The sequence below is a fragment of the Vespula vulgaris genome, chromosome 18 (genome assembly GCF_905475345.1).
Source record: "Vespula vulgaris chromosome 18, iyVesVulg1.1, whole genome shotgun sequence".
Taxonomy (NCBI): domain Eukaryota; kingdom Metazoa; phylum Arthropoda; class Insecta; order Hymenoptera; family Vespidae; genus Vespula; species Vespula vulgaris.
Genome location: NC_066603.1, coordinates 2,585,951 through 2,607,500, shown reverse-complemented (window position 1 = coordinate 2,607,500; position 21,550 = coordinate 2,585,951). Strand labels below are relative to the sequence as shown.

The 21,550-nt window shown below is 29.2% G+C and overlaps 1 protein-coding gene across 1 annotated transcript in view; it reads left to right on the top strand.

Annotated features, from left to right (window-relative positions):
• Nucleotides 1-20,547, top strand: part of LOC127070396 (putative uncharacterized protein DDB_G0277255) — a 49,945-nt gene extending 29,398 nt beyond the window's left edge. Inside the window, exons 2-3 of the mRNA XM_051008302.1 lie at nucleotides 5,238-5,367; nucleotides 18,482-20,547. Of these exons, the coding sequence (XP_050864259.1) occupies nucleotides 5,238-5,367; nucleotides 18,482-19,740 (1,389 nt within the window). The 3' untranslated portion in view covers nucleotides 19,741-20,547. The remainder of the gene's footprint in view (nucleotides 1-5,237; nucleotides 5,368-18,481) is intronic.
• Nucleotides 20,548-21,550: the final 1,003 nt, after the last annotated feature.

The window sequence follows — 21,550 nt, the reverse complement described above, 5'->3', positions numbered from 1 at the left end:
CCTTCACGTTTTATTTATTTTATATAATTATTATTATCATTATTGTTATTATTATCATTATTATCATTATTATTACTACTATTATTATTTATTTCTTTTTTTCTTTTCGATTCACGAATCTTCGAAGAAAGACAGCTACGTATTTTTTTTTATTTATTTTTCATTCAAACTCTCGAGTCAAGGCCAATCGATTTATATAACTTTTTTCTTTCTTTCACTTGTCTCTTTCTCTTTCTCTTTTCTTTTTTCTTTTTTATCACGCTCATATTCCAAAACTTCTATTCTCGTTTTTCGCATTTGCGAATAATTAACAGCAACCATACGTACACACATACGCGAAATTGTAAGAAACGTTTGGAAATTCCCTGCTGAGTGTCCAATCCAATCCGATCCAATCCAATCCGATCCAATCCAATCCAATCCAATCCGATCCGATCCGATCCGATTTGTTGTTGTTTCATCCACGTCCGGTGGATCTGTACTATGCTCTTAGCATCGCGAATTTGTTTTCCCGGGCTATGCCAGGACACTGCTCCCGCAAATCAGAGTTTTAAAAAGGGCCAATTGACTGACCTACGCAGACTAACACCGTGGTTTTTATATACTTGAATCGTTTCCTTGAAATTTCTTAAAAAGAAATTACGTACGTCTAGACGGTTTAAGAGATGAGAGGTGAGGAAGAAAGAAGACGAGAGAGAGAGAGGGAAAGAAAGAGAGGAGAACTTGAAATTGATCAATGAAAGAAATGGAGTCTCGTAGGTGTCACGTGGTCACTCATATGGCACTTCTTTTGGCGCGAAATTTTTCAAATGTTTCTTGGTAGATCATATATTTTTATCATTTCTTTCATGAAAAGAAGACATTATTTATTTATTTTAAGAAAGAGAGAGAGAGAGAGGGAGAGAATTGTTTAAAATGAATGAAATAAAGTTTCTCATAAATGTCACGTGCTCGTTCATATGACACTTGTAATAACATTACAACAAATTTCACAGTATATAATTCTCTCTCTCTCTTTTTTTTTTTTTTTTTGTTAATTCTTGAAGAATTCACTGAAAAAGAAATGACGGTATATAGTGAGATAAGAGAGAAAGAAAGATGCAGAAAAAGAGAGAGAAATATATGAAAGATGAAAGAAAGAACTAGACACTGTAGACGAAAAAACGCGAGAAATAAAGTAAACAATCGTGACGAGATCCTCGTGAATTCACCGGAAGTCGACGGTGAAGACGATAGGTGAGTCATCATCCTTCATGATGCCAACCTAACGCCCCCGACAGTCCCTTTAAAGTCATTTAACTTCTTTCTCTTTTTCTCTATATGCAACATGTATCTATATCTATATCTATATCTATCTTTTTCCTCTTCTACTTCTTCTTCGTTTTCATCTTCTTCTTCTTCTTCTTCTTCTACTTCTTCTTTTTCATCTTCTTAAGATCAGTTAACCTCACCATGGCAAGTTCCGGTTCGAGAAGAATGTTTTCTTCTTTTTCTTCTTCGTCTTCTTCTTCGTCTTCTTCGTCTTTTTCATCTTCTTCTTCTTCTTCTTTTTTTCGCTATTGCAAAGCTAAAGAATACGTGACTTCGCTATATTCTTAGTAGTAAAGGAAATGAAGATGAAGAGAGAGAGAGAGAGAGAGAGAGAAGTATGGGGTTTTCAGAAAGTCATGACGTTTCCTTTGTGGGTGGCCCCCACCCCCATCCCCATCTCGTTCTCATCTCACATAGAATTATTATTGTATTATACAGAAAAATTACATTTGATTTATCGAATATATAATTCTTTTTACATTAAAATCCTTTACGATTCTCGACAATGTGGAAATTTTAAATCGTTTGCTTTTATTTTTAATAGAATAAATGTTGATTGAATCAAGTGTAATAAAAGTGTAATAACGTGAGTCAACAAGTAATATGTGTTAATGGAAATCAAACGTTTTAATTAATAATTATTAGCAAATGTTTCGTAATTGTTTCTTTTTTTTTTATTATTATTATTATTAATTCGTTCTGTTTTCTTTTTTGTTTTATATTTTTCTTAATTCTCTTTTTATTCTCCCTTTTTTAAAATTCTCAATAATGGAAAGACATTTCTAATCGAAAGATCATTATCGTATGATCATGATATATATTTTCTAATTTTATGATATTATTACTATTATTATTAATATTGTTATTATTATTATGTAGTATAATAGTAGTACTTTTTAATAATATATATATATATATTACTATAAACTACAGTATTAGTATATTATATTTATATTTACAATTGCCTCGTATTGATTTAAAATTCATAAATAAAAATTTCAGATAATTATACGTATATATTAATAATGAAATCCTTTTTCGAATGATATATAAAGTTAATATTCTGAAAATGACAGATTAATCAGTTTGTAACATAATAATTATCATCGAATTTACAGACATTGGGTTAACAAGATATACACATCTCTCATTCTAGATTTTAAGGAATCTTGTTCACCTAATCAACACCGTTAATTGTCACAAATATGATTTTTCTTGGTACTCGATCTAATTATACAATGGTTTCCTTTGAAAAACTAACCAACGAAACAATCATTTCTTGGAAATTATTAACTAACTTTATTAACGTGCAAACATAAATGACGAATGTGATAATATTAATTATATGTATGTACAAGGGAGATGGTAAAACGTTAGAATCGTGTAGAATATGTGTTTTATATAATACATATGACGATCAGTCACATTGTAGAACGTACGTCTTAATTTTAGAAATGATCTATCTCTCTTTTATTCTTACTCTCGTCGATCAATCAAATACGCTTAATTTCCTATCTTTCTTCCTCTCTCTCTTTCTCTCACTCCCTTTAATAATGATCACAAGTATTACATGAAAATATCAAAACAAATTTTACAAGACTATGTTTCATTATTACTATTATTATCATCATCATTTTATTAATGATATAATTTTCTTAATTAAAAAGAATGTATTGTACATAATATTACTATAAATATATACATATGTGTGTATATATATATATAAATACTATTATATATATTACAATATATAAGTATAGTAATCATGTTTATTATAATTATACTATACTCATCATACTTAAACAAAACAAAAATATATTATATTTTACATAATATATATTTGCAATAGTAATTGTCCTTAATATAATAATATTATACTAATAAAGCTTACAAAAAATTACATATACATATATATAATATATACGACAAAAATCTCATAGTTGTATCTCATAATTATATTCTCTAGACACCCTATATACGGATATATAGTACATATATGTCTAAAAATAACAAAATTATCATTGACAAAAATAAGACAAAAAAAAAGAGAAATAGTTTATATATACATCCATGTATTATATCTATATATATCTATATATATATATGTGTGTGTGTGTGTGTTTATATCGAGACCAAGATAATTCAACCAAAGGGAGAATAAAACTGTCAACTCCGTATATCTATCTCTGTCTCTCTCTTTCTTTTAAGAAGAATCATAGAAATATCACTGTCTCACTCTTTCACCCCTCTCTTTCTCCCTCTCTCTCCCTCTCTCTCTCTCTCTCTCTCTTGTTATTAATCTCAGGAACGTCATCGACGTCTGGCCTTTTCAACTAGTGAAACGTCCGAGAAACAGTGCCGTAGACGTTCGTAGTGCCTTGTGAAGAGTAGAAACAAGAGAGAAAAAGAGATTGTGTATATGTGTGTGTGTAAAAGAGAGAGAGAGAGAGAAAGAGAGAGAGAGAGAAAGAGAGAGAAAGGAACTTGAAAGTTGGAGAGGATTCTTCAAGAGGGATGAAAAAAAGGGAGTAAAAAACGGTGGGAAAGACAATGAAGACGAATGAAGAGAAAGAGAGAGAAAGATTGTTAACTGGAGCGTAAAATTTACATTGGATTCATGACAAACACTATCTTCTTACATTAGAAAATTAGATCATTTTCTATCGTTCTTCGGCCATTACAGTTTTTTTTTTTTTTTTTTTTTTTTTTTTTTTTTTTTTATAGAATTCTTAATGGAATGAAATTTTATTATTCTTAACGATTGACAAAAACTTGCTTTTGGTTTTAAGGATCAAGAAAAAAAATAATTACGTCTTATATATATTAAACACTTAACAATTTTCAGAACGATTATTATCAGCGTATCCTTCTTTTTCTCGATCCTTTTCATTACTTTCTGATTAATCCTAATTGCTCGTAATCATTTTTAATTCGATATCGTAATACATATGTGTGCGTGTGTTTGTACGGGGTGCTATAATCAGTTCAATTAGTTGAAATATTTCGTTCGTTTTCGAAAATAGAATATGAAAGAAAGGAAGAAAAGAATGCCAAAGGAAAAAGTTGTTCAATCAGTGGGATAAAAATTTTGATAACACGTTTTTCTTGATAACACATTGTTCTTGATCTTGTTTGCAAATTAATCGATGGTTCTTTTTTTCTTTTTTCTTTTTTTTTTTTCATTCTTTTATGTTTTATTTTTTTAAACGGATCGACATATTCTCATTACTATAGAAATATGATTTTTAAGACAACGAACACGGCGATATTAATACGTCGACCTTTCAATGGCATTGCGTAAGAATGAAAAACTTTTGTAAAAAAAGAAAAAAGAAAGAAAGAAATAAAAATAGAATGATAAAGTGATAAAATCAAATGAATTCCAAACTATATAGTATGGCGCATAAAAATTTATTATACCAGGTATATAGCAGTTGGACCAATCACTTCTTCGATGTTTGTATAATTTTTTATCTTGAAAGAAAAAATGATATTACAAGTGTTTGAATAAAAGGAGACACCCTGTATGTAAGATTTTACGAGATAACGTATTTAATTGGAATGTTAACGAAGCAAGGCACGTAATAATAAGTTTATGAAGTCAATGGATAAGTATAGTTGGTCAGTGGTTATTATACGAGTTTATTGAACTTCATTATATATATATATATATGATGTATGTATATATATATATATATATATATATATATATATATATATATTGACACATACATATATATATTTTTTTTAAATGATGAAAATAAGAATTATAAGAGCTAAACGTATTTCTCTTTTTTCCTTATATATATGTATATATGTATATATATATATATAAACGATAAATGTAATATACGAGATAATAAACGATTTGTATTTTTAATTTGACTATACCTTTTTTGTTTCTTACTTTTCTTTCTTTTTTTCAGGCTAACATAAGCCAGACGGAATACGAGAGGGCGCACAGAGAGTACCTGAAGAAAGTGCAGCTGTCGCAGCATCATGGACCACCGCAGGAGTCGAGAAAGCGAAGAAGACTTCACGTGTTTCATGGCGCAGGTATTAAAAAAAAACATAATAAAAAAAAGAAAAAAAGAAAAAGAAAGAAAGAAAGAAAGAAAATGAAAGAGATCATGAAAGTTACTTTGTGTTGTACGTATGTACATATACATATATATATAATATATATAATATACATATAATATATATATATATATAATATATTACATATATATGTAAATATATATGTATACATTTATATGTACGTATATTTATGTATATGTATATATATGAGTGTGTGTATATATATATATATATATATATATATATATATATATGTACATACATACATAAGTCTTTTTTTATCTCACGTGAAGAGTAAAAAGAGAATGAGTGAGAGAGAAAAAGAGAGAGAGAGAGAGAGAGAGAGACTTGAAATTTTCACGCGTCGCTCGTAAACTCGTATAAGAAAAGGCTTAACACTTTGTTTCTTACAGATGAGAGAAAGGGTTAAAAGAAAGAAAGAGTGAGAGAGTAAGACAGACAGAAAGAAAGAAAGAGAGAGAGAGAGAGAGATAAAATATATATAGATATAGATAGATAGATACAGAAAGAGAGAAAGAGAGAGAGAGAGAGAGAGAGAAAAATTAAAGGGCCATTTTAAAAAGGGCCACGAAATTTTCTTCAAGAATTCCGACGAAAAGGGTTGCTTATCCGCTACCCTTTCCTCTACCCCCACTTCTTTCCCTCTCTCTCTCTCTCTCTCTCTCTCTGTCATTCTCTCTTTCTCTCTCTTTCTTTCTCTCTCACACATACACACAAACACGACATAACCCCCTAAAAACTCAGGCGAAACTTTTAGCAAAGGACTACTGCAAACTCGTTTCTATTGTCATTTCTCTCTCTCTCTCTCTCTCTCTCTCTCTCTCTCTCTCTCTCTCTCTCTCTCTCTCTCTCTCTCTCTCTTTCTCTTTTCTTCTTTTTTTTTCTTTTGCTCTCTACCAAGCAGCAAAAGACAAAAAAAAAAGAACGAAATGATAGAAGAAGAGGGATGGAAGAGTGAAAGAGGTAATAGAGTGCAGAGTAGGTAAAGGAAGATGAAGAAAATCCCCGAAGCGTTGTAGTTCCCTAAGAACTTGAAACAAACGTTGGAAGTTTGATACTCCTGTCACGGTCAATGAACTTAGACTGGAAGATCTCACGGATCTTAACAGTAGAAAATAGAAGAAAATAGAATAAGAAGATGAGGAAGAGGAAGAAGAGAAGGAGAAGGAGAAGGAGGAGAAGGAGAAGAAGAAGAAGAAGAAGAAGAAGAAGAAGAAGAAATAGAAACTGTATTGCATAATGTAAAAAGGGAGAGAGGATTGATCGATCGTTTATGTGTTTGATAACGATGACGTAACTTTGGATCTTCTAATGCATCATTGGACGTCATCACTTGCGTCAAATATTTTCCGTTTCTGTAGTTTCTCAGAATCGATGACGAATAGCATTGTTAGAATTGTTAGATATCTATCTATCTACCTACTTAACTAGATAGATAGATAGATAGAATAATAAAAAGTAGAGATAGAGAAAGAGAGAGAGAGAGAAACTAGCGGATGCTGAGATGCTAAGATTCGAAGAGTATATTTCTTTTGGAGTGTCTCAAGCAAATATACGAAAGGCTATTATTGGAACTTGTTAGAGAGAGATAAAGAGAAAGAGAGAGAGAGATATATAGATAGATAGATAGAGAGAGAAAGAGAGAATTCACTCCGAAAAATTTTTTAAATCCTCATGTCAATTACATAAGAAATAATTTATATTCATTTTTTATTATTTGATTAAACTTTATTAAGTATATACAGACATACACTTAAGCACACATTGTATTGTGTATATATATATATATGTGTGTGTGTGTGTGTGTGTATCTATATTTAAAAAATGTGATTTAATTTTATTTTAACAAGATTTAAAAATAATCAATTCTTACTACAGAATATTTTTAATTTGACATATAATTGTATCGTACTGATACTATATAATATTTACTTAGTTAATTTATTTTCAGTATGTGGTATATAATCGGATATTTTATAATCTAATCCAAAAGTGGATTGTTGTCGAACGTCCTCCGAAAAAAGTATTTTCAGTTTCCTTGGTAACTCTTAGAAAAATGTTAGATGTATCTTTAGAACATTTATATGATATCGTTTTGTCAGAAATATAATTCCCTACTGGTGTAAATAAACCTTAGGGTTAGGGTTGTAAAAAAAAAAAATAGAAAAGGGGTGCGAGAGAAACGTGACGTTTGGCTAGAAACCAGAAGTCACGTAATATATATATACATATACATATACATATACATATACATATATATATGTATATATGTATATAAAATTGTACGATCTATTCTCTTCTATTCTCTTCTATTTTCTTCTGATCTATTCTATTTTATTCCATTCTATTTTATTCTTTTCAATATTCTTTTCTTTCTTTCTTTCTTCTTTTTTTTTTTATACAATTTTCTTAGACAGCATTTATCGTAGATTTCGAAAGGGAATGTTTATTCGTGTCAATAAGATAAATTTTAAAGCCACTGATATATTATTAGATACTCTCTTTTAACACTATTGCAGTTGCTTTTCTCTCGAGCCAATTCATTCTTTCTTTCATCACGTTACTTCTCCTTCATTTCTTTTATAAACAACGAGCTATGTTATGTTACATACATATATATATGTGTATATATATATATTATACATAGATAGATACACACACACACATATATATGTATATACTAGAATGATATAATAAGAATTTTGAAACTGTAGATCTCATATCCACTTGAAAAGACAAATTAATCCATGGTAATACGAATATTAGTTTCTTGAAGATGTTAGAAAAATCATTCTTTGATTTGTTAGTACAACTGATTTCTTCTTAAATCTTATATAATTCTTCAGTTAATTTTTATTAGTAGGTATTAAGATTAAAAAAGATAGATAATGATCGTTTGTGAATATTCGAGTATGAATGAACGTTTCAATTTGAATGATTTGATCAAGATTAATATTTTTTTGTAACAGGTAGGACTTATGATTTTGTTGATTCAAAAAAGAGAGAAGAGAAAAACAAAAAAAAAGTAATAAGTAATTAATCCATATTATGACGAGAAGGTAGATAATTGTTAGTCGTTTATCTTAAGTATGAATATCATTCTCATAATTTCTATATATGTATGTATGTAAGTTTAGAATGATCTAATTAACGAGATAGATATTTCCTCTGGCAATTATGAATTTATGTGATTATACTGATATAAAAGAATAAAAGAAAAAAATCAGTACGTACAATTTATTTGTATTAAAAAGTTAGATAATAGTAGAGTCGTTTATCTTCAGTATGAACATTGTAATCATAATCATTAACGAGACACATGTTTTCAGTAACAACGTAGATATTTCTGATTTATCTAATTTAAAAATCAGTACGTGTAATTTATCTGTATTAAGAAGATAGATTATATAGTAGTAGCTGTTTATCTTTTAGTATACGAAGAATATAGTTATTTAAATGATTTAATTAACAAAGCACATTTTTACAATAATAACGTAGATATTTCTGAATTGGCTGACTGAAATATTAGTAGATGTAATTAATATTTATTAAGAAGTTAGATAATATAATAGTAGTTATTTATCTTTCAGTATACAAAGAACATCATAATTGAAATGATTTAATTAACAAGACACATGTTTTCACTAACTACATAGATAGTTACGTTTTAGTTGATACAAAAGTTAATACATGTAATTTATCTTTATTAAGAAATTAGATTAATAATAGAATCGTTTATCTACAATACTATAAATGATATACATAATTAACAATATATATGTTTTCAATTAACAAATAGAATTTCTGATTCCGCTTGATTGAGAAATCAAGAAATAATTTGTCTTTAAACTTTAAAAAGATAATAACAGATAATAACTAAAATAATAATTACATACTCGTTTATCTTCGATTAAGGAACATCGTAATTTAAATGATACAATTGACAATGTGGACATCGGGACAAGTAGAATTTCATTTCGATTTCTACTGATCGAAAAGAAAGATCAACAATAAATAATTTGTCTTCTATTAAGAAGAATAGATAAAATAATAGAGTCGTATATCTTTAGTTAATTAACAACATAGTTTATCAGAATTATCTAATTAACGAGACACATGTTTTCACAGTAACAACGCAGATAGATTATTTCTTATCCTGCTGACCGGAGGAAGAAAAAGAAAAAAAGAAAAAAAAGAAAAAAAAAGAAAGAAAGAAACAAATAAAAAAGAAAAAAAAATCAAAGCTAGTAGCAAGTATGTATTATGGAATCTGGCATGTTGAGATGACCTTAGGTTTTAGGTCGGACATTCATCCAAAGTGTACCTACTCGAGCTGACCAGTCTGAAGTGGTGCTTGTCTACGGTGGTAGTAACGTTAAGAAGAAGAAGATGAAGAAGAAGAAGAAGAAGAAGAAGAAGATGAAGAAGAAAGAAAGAAAGAAAGAAAGAAAGAAAGAAAGAAAGAAAGAAGAAGACTTCTTTGCTCGTGACGGCTCGCCTCGCAGCCTCTACACGGCTGTTATTATGAAATAGAAATTCCATGCTCGGCGGAATGCCGAGCGACGAGTTCCTCGATGCAATAAGAACGAATCGCCGACGAAATGCACGAGCAGCAACAGCAATGTAGAAGAAGTTAGTAGCAGTAGCGGTAGCAGTAGTCTGCAATCCCCTTTTGTCTTCGATCTGAACAGTTTCGATCAATTTCTTACTTTTCTTTTTTTCTTTTTCCTCTCTTTCTCTCTTTTTTTTTCTTCTTTTTGATCGAATATCGACATCATTTACTTAACAAGAATGTGTTTTATATAATTTTGTTAATATTACAGTTAGATTATCAATCTTGATCGTTTAACTCTCTGCGATTCAATCTCTTGTTGTATGTAATACAAGAAAATTTGTATATATTATTAGTAATAGTATAATGATATATAATGTATGTATTATATACTATATACTATTATATAAATAGTATATATAGTATATAGTATATGATATATAGAATAATATATACTTTATATATATATATATATATATATATATATATATATATATTATATTGCTTGATGTAATATAATTATTATATTATTGTTATTATATTAGTAACAGTATAGTAATAATATATTATATAATTGTATAATATATATTTACGAATAATATACTATAGTTATAAATAAATATATAATTAGATAATATATATTTATTAATAATATACTATATAGATATTATTTATTGTTAGTATATAGTATAATCAGATTATTTTTTACTTTCTCTCTCTCTCTCTCTCTCTCTCTGTCTATCTCATTTTATTTTTAGCGCCACGTGCAATTTGCTTCCACGTTTTAACATGATTAACGGCGCTCAACGATCTCGCAGTTAATTGAGTTACGATCCGAGCCGGCGTTGTCATCGAACTCGACGAATTAATTCGGATTGTCGACGACACTCGGAGTATATATTCGAAATTTCAAAAAGAGATTCAAGTTGATATAATTGCAATTATAAAAATCAGATCGAATTGAGAAACATTTTTATATTCTGTATTGTTTAAATTGTAATTTCGTTTTCTCTTTCTTTTTCTTTTTATATTTCTTTATCAATTTGACAAAATTACATAGATATTCAGATCACTTTAAACAAACTAATATCGCCTGAAAAATTTATTTTATAATATTGTATCAAAATTCAATTATTATAATACCACGTACGTTTATACGGGAGGTGATCGTATTAATTTATAATTTTTATATCACGTTCCCAAAGTATTTGTTTTTTAGTATATATTTAAATTACATATGCACGTATGTGTATTACATACATACGTAGAAAGATACACGAGTAAATAAAAATATCAATAATCTATTAATTTATCTAAATGATATACGAAGACTAAATTATATTTCATTGATAATAATTACAATAATTTTTACATTAGTTTTAAATCATGTCCATTTTTTAATATTTAAGCTAGTACTTTCGACAGAAAGTTTAACAATTTTATATATATATATATATATACATATATATATGTACAATACGTAGGAAGAGATACGAAAGAACGTAGAAACGTCAATCATCTTTGAAATGATCTAACCAAAGTAGTAAATCAGGCACGTGCGTTGGCGTATAATCAGGAAGTACAAAATAAGAGAGGACCTTTAATCATGAATTTTGCCGATCTAACAAATACTAGAGATATCTCTCTCTCTCTCTCTTTCTATCGTACACACATACACAAACACATTTTCTCTCATTCTCATTTTACTCTCTAATTCGTATTGCCATGACTTGAGTTAGTTCTGGACGTTTAAACCACTCGTTTTCCAGGAATCGAGCTAAGATTCTAAAAAGGATACAGAACGGAAGACGCATTTCTCTCTCTCTCTCTCTCTCTCTCTCTCTCTCTCTCACTCTCTCTATTTCTTACGTGATGCGAAAATACCTTACGAGAAACGTTCTTGATGTCTATTCTTAGAATCGAAGTCGTGTGATAAAGTCTATAATTGGCACGGCTTACCATTTCATAGTGTGTGTGTGTATTTATATATGTATGTGTATGTATATGTGTGTGAATGTGTGTCGGTTATTTAGGACGTATAATCGAAGTTGCGATTTCGCAGTACGAAATTCTCCAAGTCTGACGAATATCAACAGATATTGAGTTGTGTGTGTCCGGTCTATTGAAGAAAATGCCGTGAATTCCAAAAGGATTTATCATTCGAGTTATTTTCTGAAGAATCGTCAACCGACTAAGACGAAATCTTCATCCTCCTACGATCTATCGTCTCTCTCTCTCTCTCTCTCTCTCTCTCTCTCTCTCTCTCTCTCTCTCTCTCTCTCTCTCTCTCTCTCTCTCTCTCTCTCTCTCTCTCTCTCTCTCTCTCTCTCTTTCTCTTTCTCTCTCTCTCTGTCTCTCTTTCTCTCATACAGGAACGCTTTCGTACTCACTTCGTCTAATTCTATTTATGAATGAACGTAACAGTAAGTTGGTGTTAATCCGTGTGAGACATTCGTAGTTTCCCTCTTTAAGATTTATGTGAAAATTTTAATCACCTGCCAATTTGTCCGAAACGAGGTACGATCAACGATCGATTGATAAATAGATCGTTATTAATGTTCGAGGAATCGTTCGATAATTTTGTTCTTCTTTTATTCTTCTTTTTCTTTTTTTTTTTTTTTTTTCTTATAATCGTAGTAACGTAATCGGGATTGTTTAGTAGTTATTAGATTGTTTGAGGTTTATTAGAATCGTCTGTTATCGAATCTATTTGCAAAAATAATAAAACGATCTATCGATCGTAAATGAACGTGAACGATAATAAGATAATAAGTAAATTTATTTTCACGAAATAATAGAGTACAACTTTCATCCTTCTAAGATTAATCTTACAAACTAAACATCGTCATCATCATCTCTCTCTCTCTCTCTCTCTCTCTCTCTCTCTCTCTGACTGTCTCTCTGTTAATCATTTACACATAAACACTTTATAAATCATTCGACGAAACATCCAATTTGTCAATCAATCCGAAGTGTTCTGTTACAGCCCCATAAACGTTCTAGGCATCCCATAATTCCGTAGAATCTTATTCTTATCTAGCCAATAAATCATTCTATCTCTTTCTCTTTCTCTTTTTCTCTCTCACACACACACGTCCCACGTGTTCTCTGACATAGCCACAGGAGAAAGAGAAAGAGAAACAGAGAGAGAGAGAGAGAGAGAGAAAGAGAGAGAGAGAATGAAATAGAGATATATTAGAGATAATTTCACGAGGCGTTGAATGTTCGTACGCATAATTGAAATTTCACATCTGAATCGATACTATTCGATACAACATACCAATCATGATAATTTGACATACTATCGGATCCCATAAGCATAGAGAGATATTGGGCTTAGTAATTAGCGATAATTGATTAGGGTTGATTATCTAGAAAAAGGTTTTTAACGATGACTCGTTTAAAAGACATCTTCGAAAGATTATAAATCATCATCTCTAAACTACACATAAAACTATCGTGCTGAAATTATTTTCTTGAAAATTGAAACGTCCAAACGATTTTAATGGCGCCTTTTGGAAAATAAACAAAATTGACATGCGTTTCTAAGATTCGAGGAAGTTTCGTTTCGGCTTTGATATGTTTAATGGATCGAAATAGTTAATTATTACGAAAGACTTGTGCTTTTTAATCTAAAGTATGTATGTATCTATGTGTTTGTGTATTTAGGGGAAAAAGGAAAGGGGAGAGGGAGTGAATGAGTGAGTGAGTGAGTGAGTGAGTGAGTGGGTGGGTGGGTGGGTGGTTATATACGTGTGAGTAATCTACTTTAATAGAACATTAGGGTTTTCCAAATTATTCGAATTGTTATCATTTCTATTAATAATTATGATTATAAGATATTTTTTTTATCATTTCTCTCTCTCTCTTTCTCTCTCTGTCTCTTTTTTCTCTCTTATTTGTTAATTGAATATTACGTATTATTTCATATCGTGTTCAGTTTGTTAATTAAGCTGAATATAATTGTACGAGTTGATTGAAAATATTTTTTATTGGGACGTTGTTCTTGAAACTTGATATAACTCTATCTATGGATAATTATGGTAATGAGATTTTTCGTTATTTAAATTTTATATATTATGTTATTTCGTATGATATTTAACTTATCGATTAACTTGAGAATAATTTTACAATACAAAGTTCGAAGTTTTTTTACAACAGAATTTCAAAAATATTTTCTGTGTGTGTACACAGAACATATATATTGTATATTACATATCATATAATTAACTTATAATTAACTATCTCTATCTTTGTTTTTTGTTACTTGTTCGTATAAAAGAAAAAAGAAAAATTAAAAAAAGGAAAGAAAGGGAAAAAGAAAGGAGAAAAATATCGACGATATTGACGATAGTACAGTTCTTAAGCAAATCAGTGAATTCCACGAAGTCGTTCGTATATTTCATTATCAGTATCTTCGTACACACATACACACATACATAATAAATACACATATGTTGCTTAAAAAGCTCGTAAAATCCTTTTCTGAGTATGGAAAAGAACAGGAAGAAATTTCGACGAAGGTAAACGATCGCTATCTTTCTCCCTTTTTTTCAAACGAACAACCTCGAAATAAAATAAACAAATTAAAAAGAAAAAAAAGAAGAAGAAGAAGAAAAGGAAAGAAGATGAAAGATAAAAGAAAGTAGGAACCACGTTTTCATTGATAAGAAACGTGTTCGCTCGAAAAATTCTTCGATATTTTAATATAAATAAAAAAGAATTATAAAATATGATTTGAGAACAGAACAGTGATATTTATCAGATTGACACGGAGGTGGACCTCATATCGAACCTCATAAAACAGGGACCTTCTTTCGCAACGATGTATATATATATATATATACACATATGGTTTCTTATCATGAATTAAATTTACATCAGAAACTACAAGTTGTCGAGAGTAGATGATCAATTCTTGATCACTTTCAAAACAAGAAACAAGTTTAATAATTAATTAACGCTTCGAATATCATTATTATTATTATTATTATTATTATTATTATTATTATTATTATTATTATTATTATTATATTATTATTGATATTTCTCAAAACTGTGCTAAGTTCGAAAGTTGAAATCGATAGGAACATAACGAAAACGAACTAGATAATAACCCAATAATGATCCAGAAAATAATCTAAATATGATCTAAAAATAAGAACTTTTAATAATGAAACCTCTCGTATATATTATTATTTCTTCGACCGTAAAGATTGAAATTATTAGAAATTATAATAAGTATGAGAGTTGAAATCACTCGATAGGAACGTATAGAATATGATCTATAATAAAAAATAATTCGATAATGATCCTGAAAATAATGCGATAATGATCCAGAAAATAATCCAGTAATGATCTAATAATAATCTATAATCTAAAATAATCTAAAAATAATCTATGAATATACTTTTTTAATAATTTCTGCCTGAACGATCTTTTACGTATCTTTTCAATTATAATAATAATTTTTTTAGAAAATCTGATAGGTTTAGATGAGTTTCATACAACTATTATAAAATAATAAGAAACGAATTAAGTTTCCAGTCAATCTAGAAAACGATCTAAAAACGATCTAAAAAATCATTCGGAAATGATCTAGAAGAAAAAATTCTTTATCGACTTCGACAACATTTTCTCAATAATAATAACGATAATGATAACAACAATAAGTACAATAATAATAATTGTTTAAAATACTTGACAAATTTATACGAGGTTCATATTATATATATATATTATCAAATAATTAGGAACATTAACAATAAATTTCTAATCGATCTCTCTACATCTCTCTTTATCTTCTTCTATTCTTTCTCTTTTTCTATTTATTTATATATATCTCATTTATAATGCATACATATATATATATATACATTAAAAAACGTTCAGGATATATATAAATACATACAAACATACATACGTACATACCTTATAACAATAGTATTTATTGGTAAATTAAAAGACGTCTCGTAAGAAAACAATGTAACAATTTAGAAGACTTTCTCTTTGCTATTTACTCGATCCTTTATTATCTTTCTCTCTCTTTCTCTCTTTCTATCTCTATCTCTATCTCTATGTCTCTCTACATATATCTCTTTCTAACAATCGATTGTTAGTTGGCAATAAGCCTCGAGTTTCGCCACTTTTCACATGAACTGCTTTCCTATACGTTTGTCCTCCATTTTTGCTTTTATACAGACACACACACATACTACACACACACACACACACAGACAGATGTGTACGTATGTATAAATATATATAGATACATACATACATATGTATCTATATATGTATGTATGTATAAAACATTATATAGACCTACGACAACGTTATATACGATATTAACGTTAAACAATTAAGTTGGCGATCAGCCTGGAATTCCTTTCAATAGAAATTCCACGAAGTAAAAGATTTTAACATCTTTACGAACGATGGAAAGATCAAATAATGCGAGGGAGGAAGTGGGGGAGAGGAAGTGGAAGGGAATGGAAAGGTGAGAAGGAGCGACAGAGGAAAGATTGGGAGGGGATGACGCATGAATGAATTAGAATGTTTCGAATGTTAACGCGTTAGAGAAACGTTTATAAAGAGAGGAACGTGATCGATCACGTTGTCACGTTAGAATGTGTCCGTGTTCTTGTGTGTGTAACAAACAGTAACGTTCAGTACCGACCTACTTCTCGCCCGTTGACATCAAACATGATAATGTTCTAATAAAGTATCTAATACGTATACATATATATATATATATATATATATTATTATTTTATATATGTATATATATATATATTTTAGTAGTTTTGTTATAGTTGAAGAGGTTTCATTACAATGTTTTTATTAAATGATTTATTTGAATAATTTATTGGAATAATAAATTGTTTAAAATATTCTAAACGTTCTATTATTCTAATAAATTATTTATATATTATTATTATTGTTATTATTATTATGAATATAATAACAGAATAGTGAGTTTGTGTGGTTGTAAATGAATGATATATATAATGTATCTAATGAAAAAAGAGATGGAAGGAGAGAAAGAAAGAGATGATCTGAGAAGATTTATTTTAGCTTCTTTGTTTTATTTTCAATGTAAATAATAAAATAACATTATCAATCTAATTATAATTACAACTTTTATATCAACAGACGTATGTTATGTGATGTTATATGAATATTATTTATATTATCAAATTTATATATTATATAATATATTAACCCATGAATCACAATTACATTCATTTCATTAATGATTCATGATTTTGAAGACTGTACATCTGTTTTTTCTAAAAAAAAAAAAAAAAAAAAAAAAAATGTTTGGAGAAAGATTTAAAAAAAAAAAAAAAAAAATAGATATGAAAGAAAGAAAGAAACAAAAAAGAAAAAAGGAAGAAAGAAAAGAGGATTAAATAATTGTTCACTTAACAAATGGGTTATTGGACTGGCTTACACAGGATGTTAGTAATGCTTCACGTTCCTCCACGATGTAGAAAATGCAGACGGTCTGGACCGTGAGACAATTATTAACGCGTCGCATTAAACACGCTTTCTCTCTATCTATCTCTCTCTCTTTCTCTCTTTTTCTGTACATATATATATATACATATATATTTATCACGTACAACATATGCATATTCACGGAGCAATTATTGTTAACTCTTCCTCTGGAAACAGCAGATGCTGGACGAAGATGATGCTGTTTGCATCCCTCTTAGCTATTTCACGATTACTTCTAGAAATGATTTCAACTTTAAAAAATGGATGTTTAGGGTGTTAAAGAAGTAAAAAAAGAAATGAAGAAGAATTCTTAACGCTAAAGTTCTAATAAAAAAAAAATTAACAAGATCGAAAAGAATAATTTTAAGATAGCTAGATGAAAAATTGAAAAAAAAAAAGAAAAAAAAAGAGCCCTGCCGATCGATCTACGAAACTAATCAAACGAAACCGATCAAAATAGACTTGACAAAATCAAAAAAAAAAAGAGAGAAAGAGAGAGAGAGAGAGATAAATTAACGAAAAAGTCGTCTCGAAATAACTGACAATAAGTCAAAACAAAAATGCAAAAATAGTTTCATTAAACGTCTATCCAAAAATAGATTCTGATTACGACGGAAAAAAAAACAATAAAAAGAAAAGAAAAAGAAAAAGGAAAAAAAAAATAAAGAAAAAAGAATGTGCGCAAAAATACCTGCATTTTTCATTCTTTTTTTTTTTCTTTCTTTTTTTTTCTTTCTTCTTCTTTTTTTTTTTTTTTTTTTTTTAATAACATCATCATTATGAGGCTTTCCTCATAAATTTAATTTCAACGTAAAAGACTTAAACGCGACTTCGAGCATGACGAAAGAAATCGTCTGGCTCGATAAAATGATTCCCCGAGTGATAATAATTCCCATTAATGATTTTCCATTTTCCAATGACGTAATAACATTCTTCTTCATAGCGATCTTTAAACATACATAGACATCATAGAGAGAGACACACAGACAAATCTTTCGGTTTCTTTTGTTGCAGAGCATTTTGGAAATAGGACGAGACGAGAGACGATGGAAGCAAAATCAGAATCAGAAGGAGAAGAAGAAGAAGAAGTAGCAGCAGAAGAAGAAGAAATAGAAGAAGTCAAAGAAAAGGAAGAATACGATGAGGAAATAGAAAAAAAACAAGATGAAGAAAAAGAAAAAGAAGAAGAAGAAGAAGAAGAAGAAGAAGAAGAAGACGATGAAGTAGAAAAAGAAGGACAAAAGGAAAAAGAAAAAGATGGCGAGATTCTTCAACGATTGTTCTTCCCAGTGGAAATACCCGAGGATTTAAACGAAGAATATTCCACGGTTGATCATGCATCCTTGAGGTTTCTTTTAACGGGAGATCACCGAGGTAGTAGTAACAATGACAACTATCTGGAAATTGTCGTTTATCTACGAAACGAACAATTGGATACCGAAACGATAACGTCGTCGTCATCATCATCATCATCATCATCAGCATCAGCATCATCGTCATTATCAACTTTGTCGTCGTCGTCGTCGTCGCCGTCGTCATCGTCAGGCTCAACAAGAAAAACAACAAGGAGTAGGAAACGAAGTCCACAAGTACGAAGAAAAATTCGATTGGACGATCCGAGAGATTCGAAATGGTTAGAATTTGATGTTACGGATTTAACGATAAGTTCCTTCCTCGATGAACCTAAGATCCTCGAATTCGAGATAGAGTTTTTACAAAATGGCAAACGGAATCGTCGTAACATTGATCTACCTGTTTTAAATCTTTTCACAACGTCGTATGAGACTATGATTAATAATAATAATAATTATAATAATAATAATAATAATAATAATAATAATAATAATAATAATAATAATAATAACAATAATAATAAAGTTAATAGAAGAAGGAAACGCGGTGCACCGGAGCAATTGTTATCGCTTCACAAGGGCCGAAGGACCGAGTGTCGGGGTGACAACAAAAAATGTTGTAGACACGAAATGACTGTTATATTCAAGGATTTAAAGGGTTTCGAATTTATCGTACAGCCGAAAACATTCGACGCGGGTTATTGTAAGGGCCGTTGTCCACCAAGATACAATCCTGCCCATCACCATGCCCTATTACAAAGCCTGATATGGAAGGAAGACAGAAGGAAAGCACCGAGACCTTGTTGTGCACCAAGCAAACTCGCCGAACTCGAGATTCTTTATTTCGACGAGAACGACTCTACCAGTTTGAAGGTCTCCAATTGGAAGAACATGCGTGTATTGGAGTGTGCTTGCTCGTAGAAAGGGAGAAAGGGACCTTCGAAAGAGAGAAAGAGAGACAGAGACAGAGAGAGACAGAGAGAGAGAGAGAGAGAGAGATGGTCTTGAACCAATCCAGGAGTCGTTTAGGACTCACCAAAGAATCGTCCGAATAACGTGGTTTGTCTGTCAGGTGGTTTTTTTTTTGTTTAACCCTTTCCTCAACCCCCCACCAACCCTATTTCGTTTTACTTTATCTTTTTTTTTTTTTAATCTTTATTTGTCTATTTTGTTCAATTTCTCTTTGTTTTTTTTTTTTTTAATCTTTATCTATTCATTTTTTTTTTTTTTAATCTATTCATCCTTTTTTACTTCCTTTCGTTAACGCAATCTCTTATCTATTTTTATTAAAAAAAAAAAAAAAAAAACTAAAAAAAAATCACTAATAGGATATATACTTCCTTGTCGATCTTCCTTTCGTTCGATATTATTATAAGAGATATAAATACGTAAGAGATAAGATTAGAAAATTAGGGATCTAATTTCTGCTGGGGAAGGGAGGAAAGAAAAAGAAACCACCTAAAAAGAAATCCAGAAGAAGACCCCCTTTTGACTCCCTCTCGGTAATAGCGGGTCTCACATTGACTGTGATACTAAGATATCTGCTTGTCATTGTTCATTATAGTTGTTACTATTAGTTGTATTTTTTTAATTATAAGGATTCTTTTTAATCGTTAACTAACCTGATCGAGATATTGTCGAGTTTGTTTGTTTGTTTGTTTCTTTTTCTTTATTTTTTTATTTTTATTATTTTTTTTTATTTCTCTTCTATCTATATATCTATCTATCTATCTATCTATATATGTATGTATGTATGTATGTATGTATGTATGTATGTATGTATGTATCTATGTATGTATGTATATACATATATAATATTATTATGCATTATAAATTCTCTTTATATGCCTCTATATACTCGGATTTCTTTTTTATTGTTTCTATAAAAGGAAATAATTATTTAAATTTGCAAATTATAGTATTACTTATAAAAGGGCGAGGTCAAAAGTTTCTAAGTCATTTTTAAAAATCAATTACTCTTTCTTTTCGAGATTCCTTAGGCCTAATACCTTCTTCTTTTTTTAATTATAGAACTACGAGTCCAGCTTGCGTAATAGTACAAGGCTAACAAGAAGCTTAAAAAGTTTCGCCAAAGGACAATTGATTTTTGAAATCATTTAAAAGCTTTTGATCTACATAAAAACTTTTTGATCACCCTGTACTTAAAAAAAATTTAAGATATATATATATATATATATATATATATATATATCACACGTATATATATATATATACACATATACATATATAGATATATAAAATAAAATTTACAAAATATATATGATTTTCAAAGTTTTTGAATGGTGTTATATATAGAGGTACATTTTTAATAATAATTCATTAATTAACAATTTGGCCGTTTAATAACACGTTTCGTTATTAAATTCATTTCTATGAATATATTTTACTAATCGACTTATCGATCAGGATATAACGTTTCCTTGTATATGTATGTACGAAAAAAAGGCCATAATCATTAATGTATCTATAGCCCATACGTATTTATTAATTTATTACAATCATTTTAGGCTAATAACTATTTAAAAAAAAAAAAAAAGAAAAAAAATGAAGAAAAAAAAGAAAAAAGTGGAAAAAAAAAGAAAAAAAATACATACTTGACTATACTATTACTATTATCTACTACTATCTACTATTATTATTACGCACAAAAAAGAAATTTAATCTCGACGTTTCTCAAAGGAAAAAGAAGAAGAGGATGAAGACGAAGATG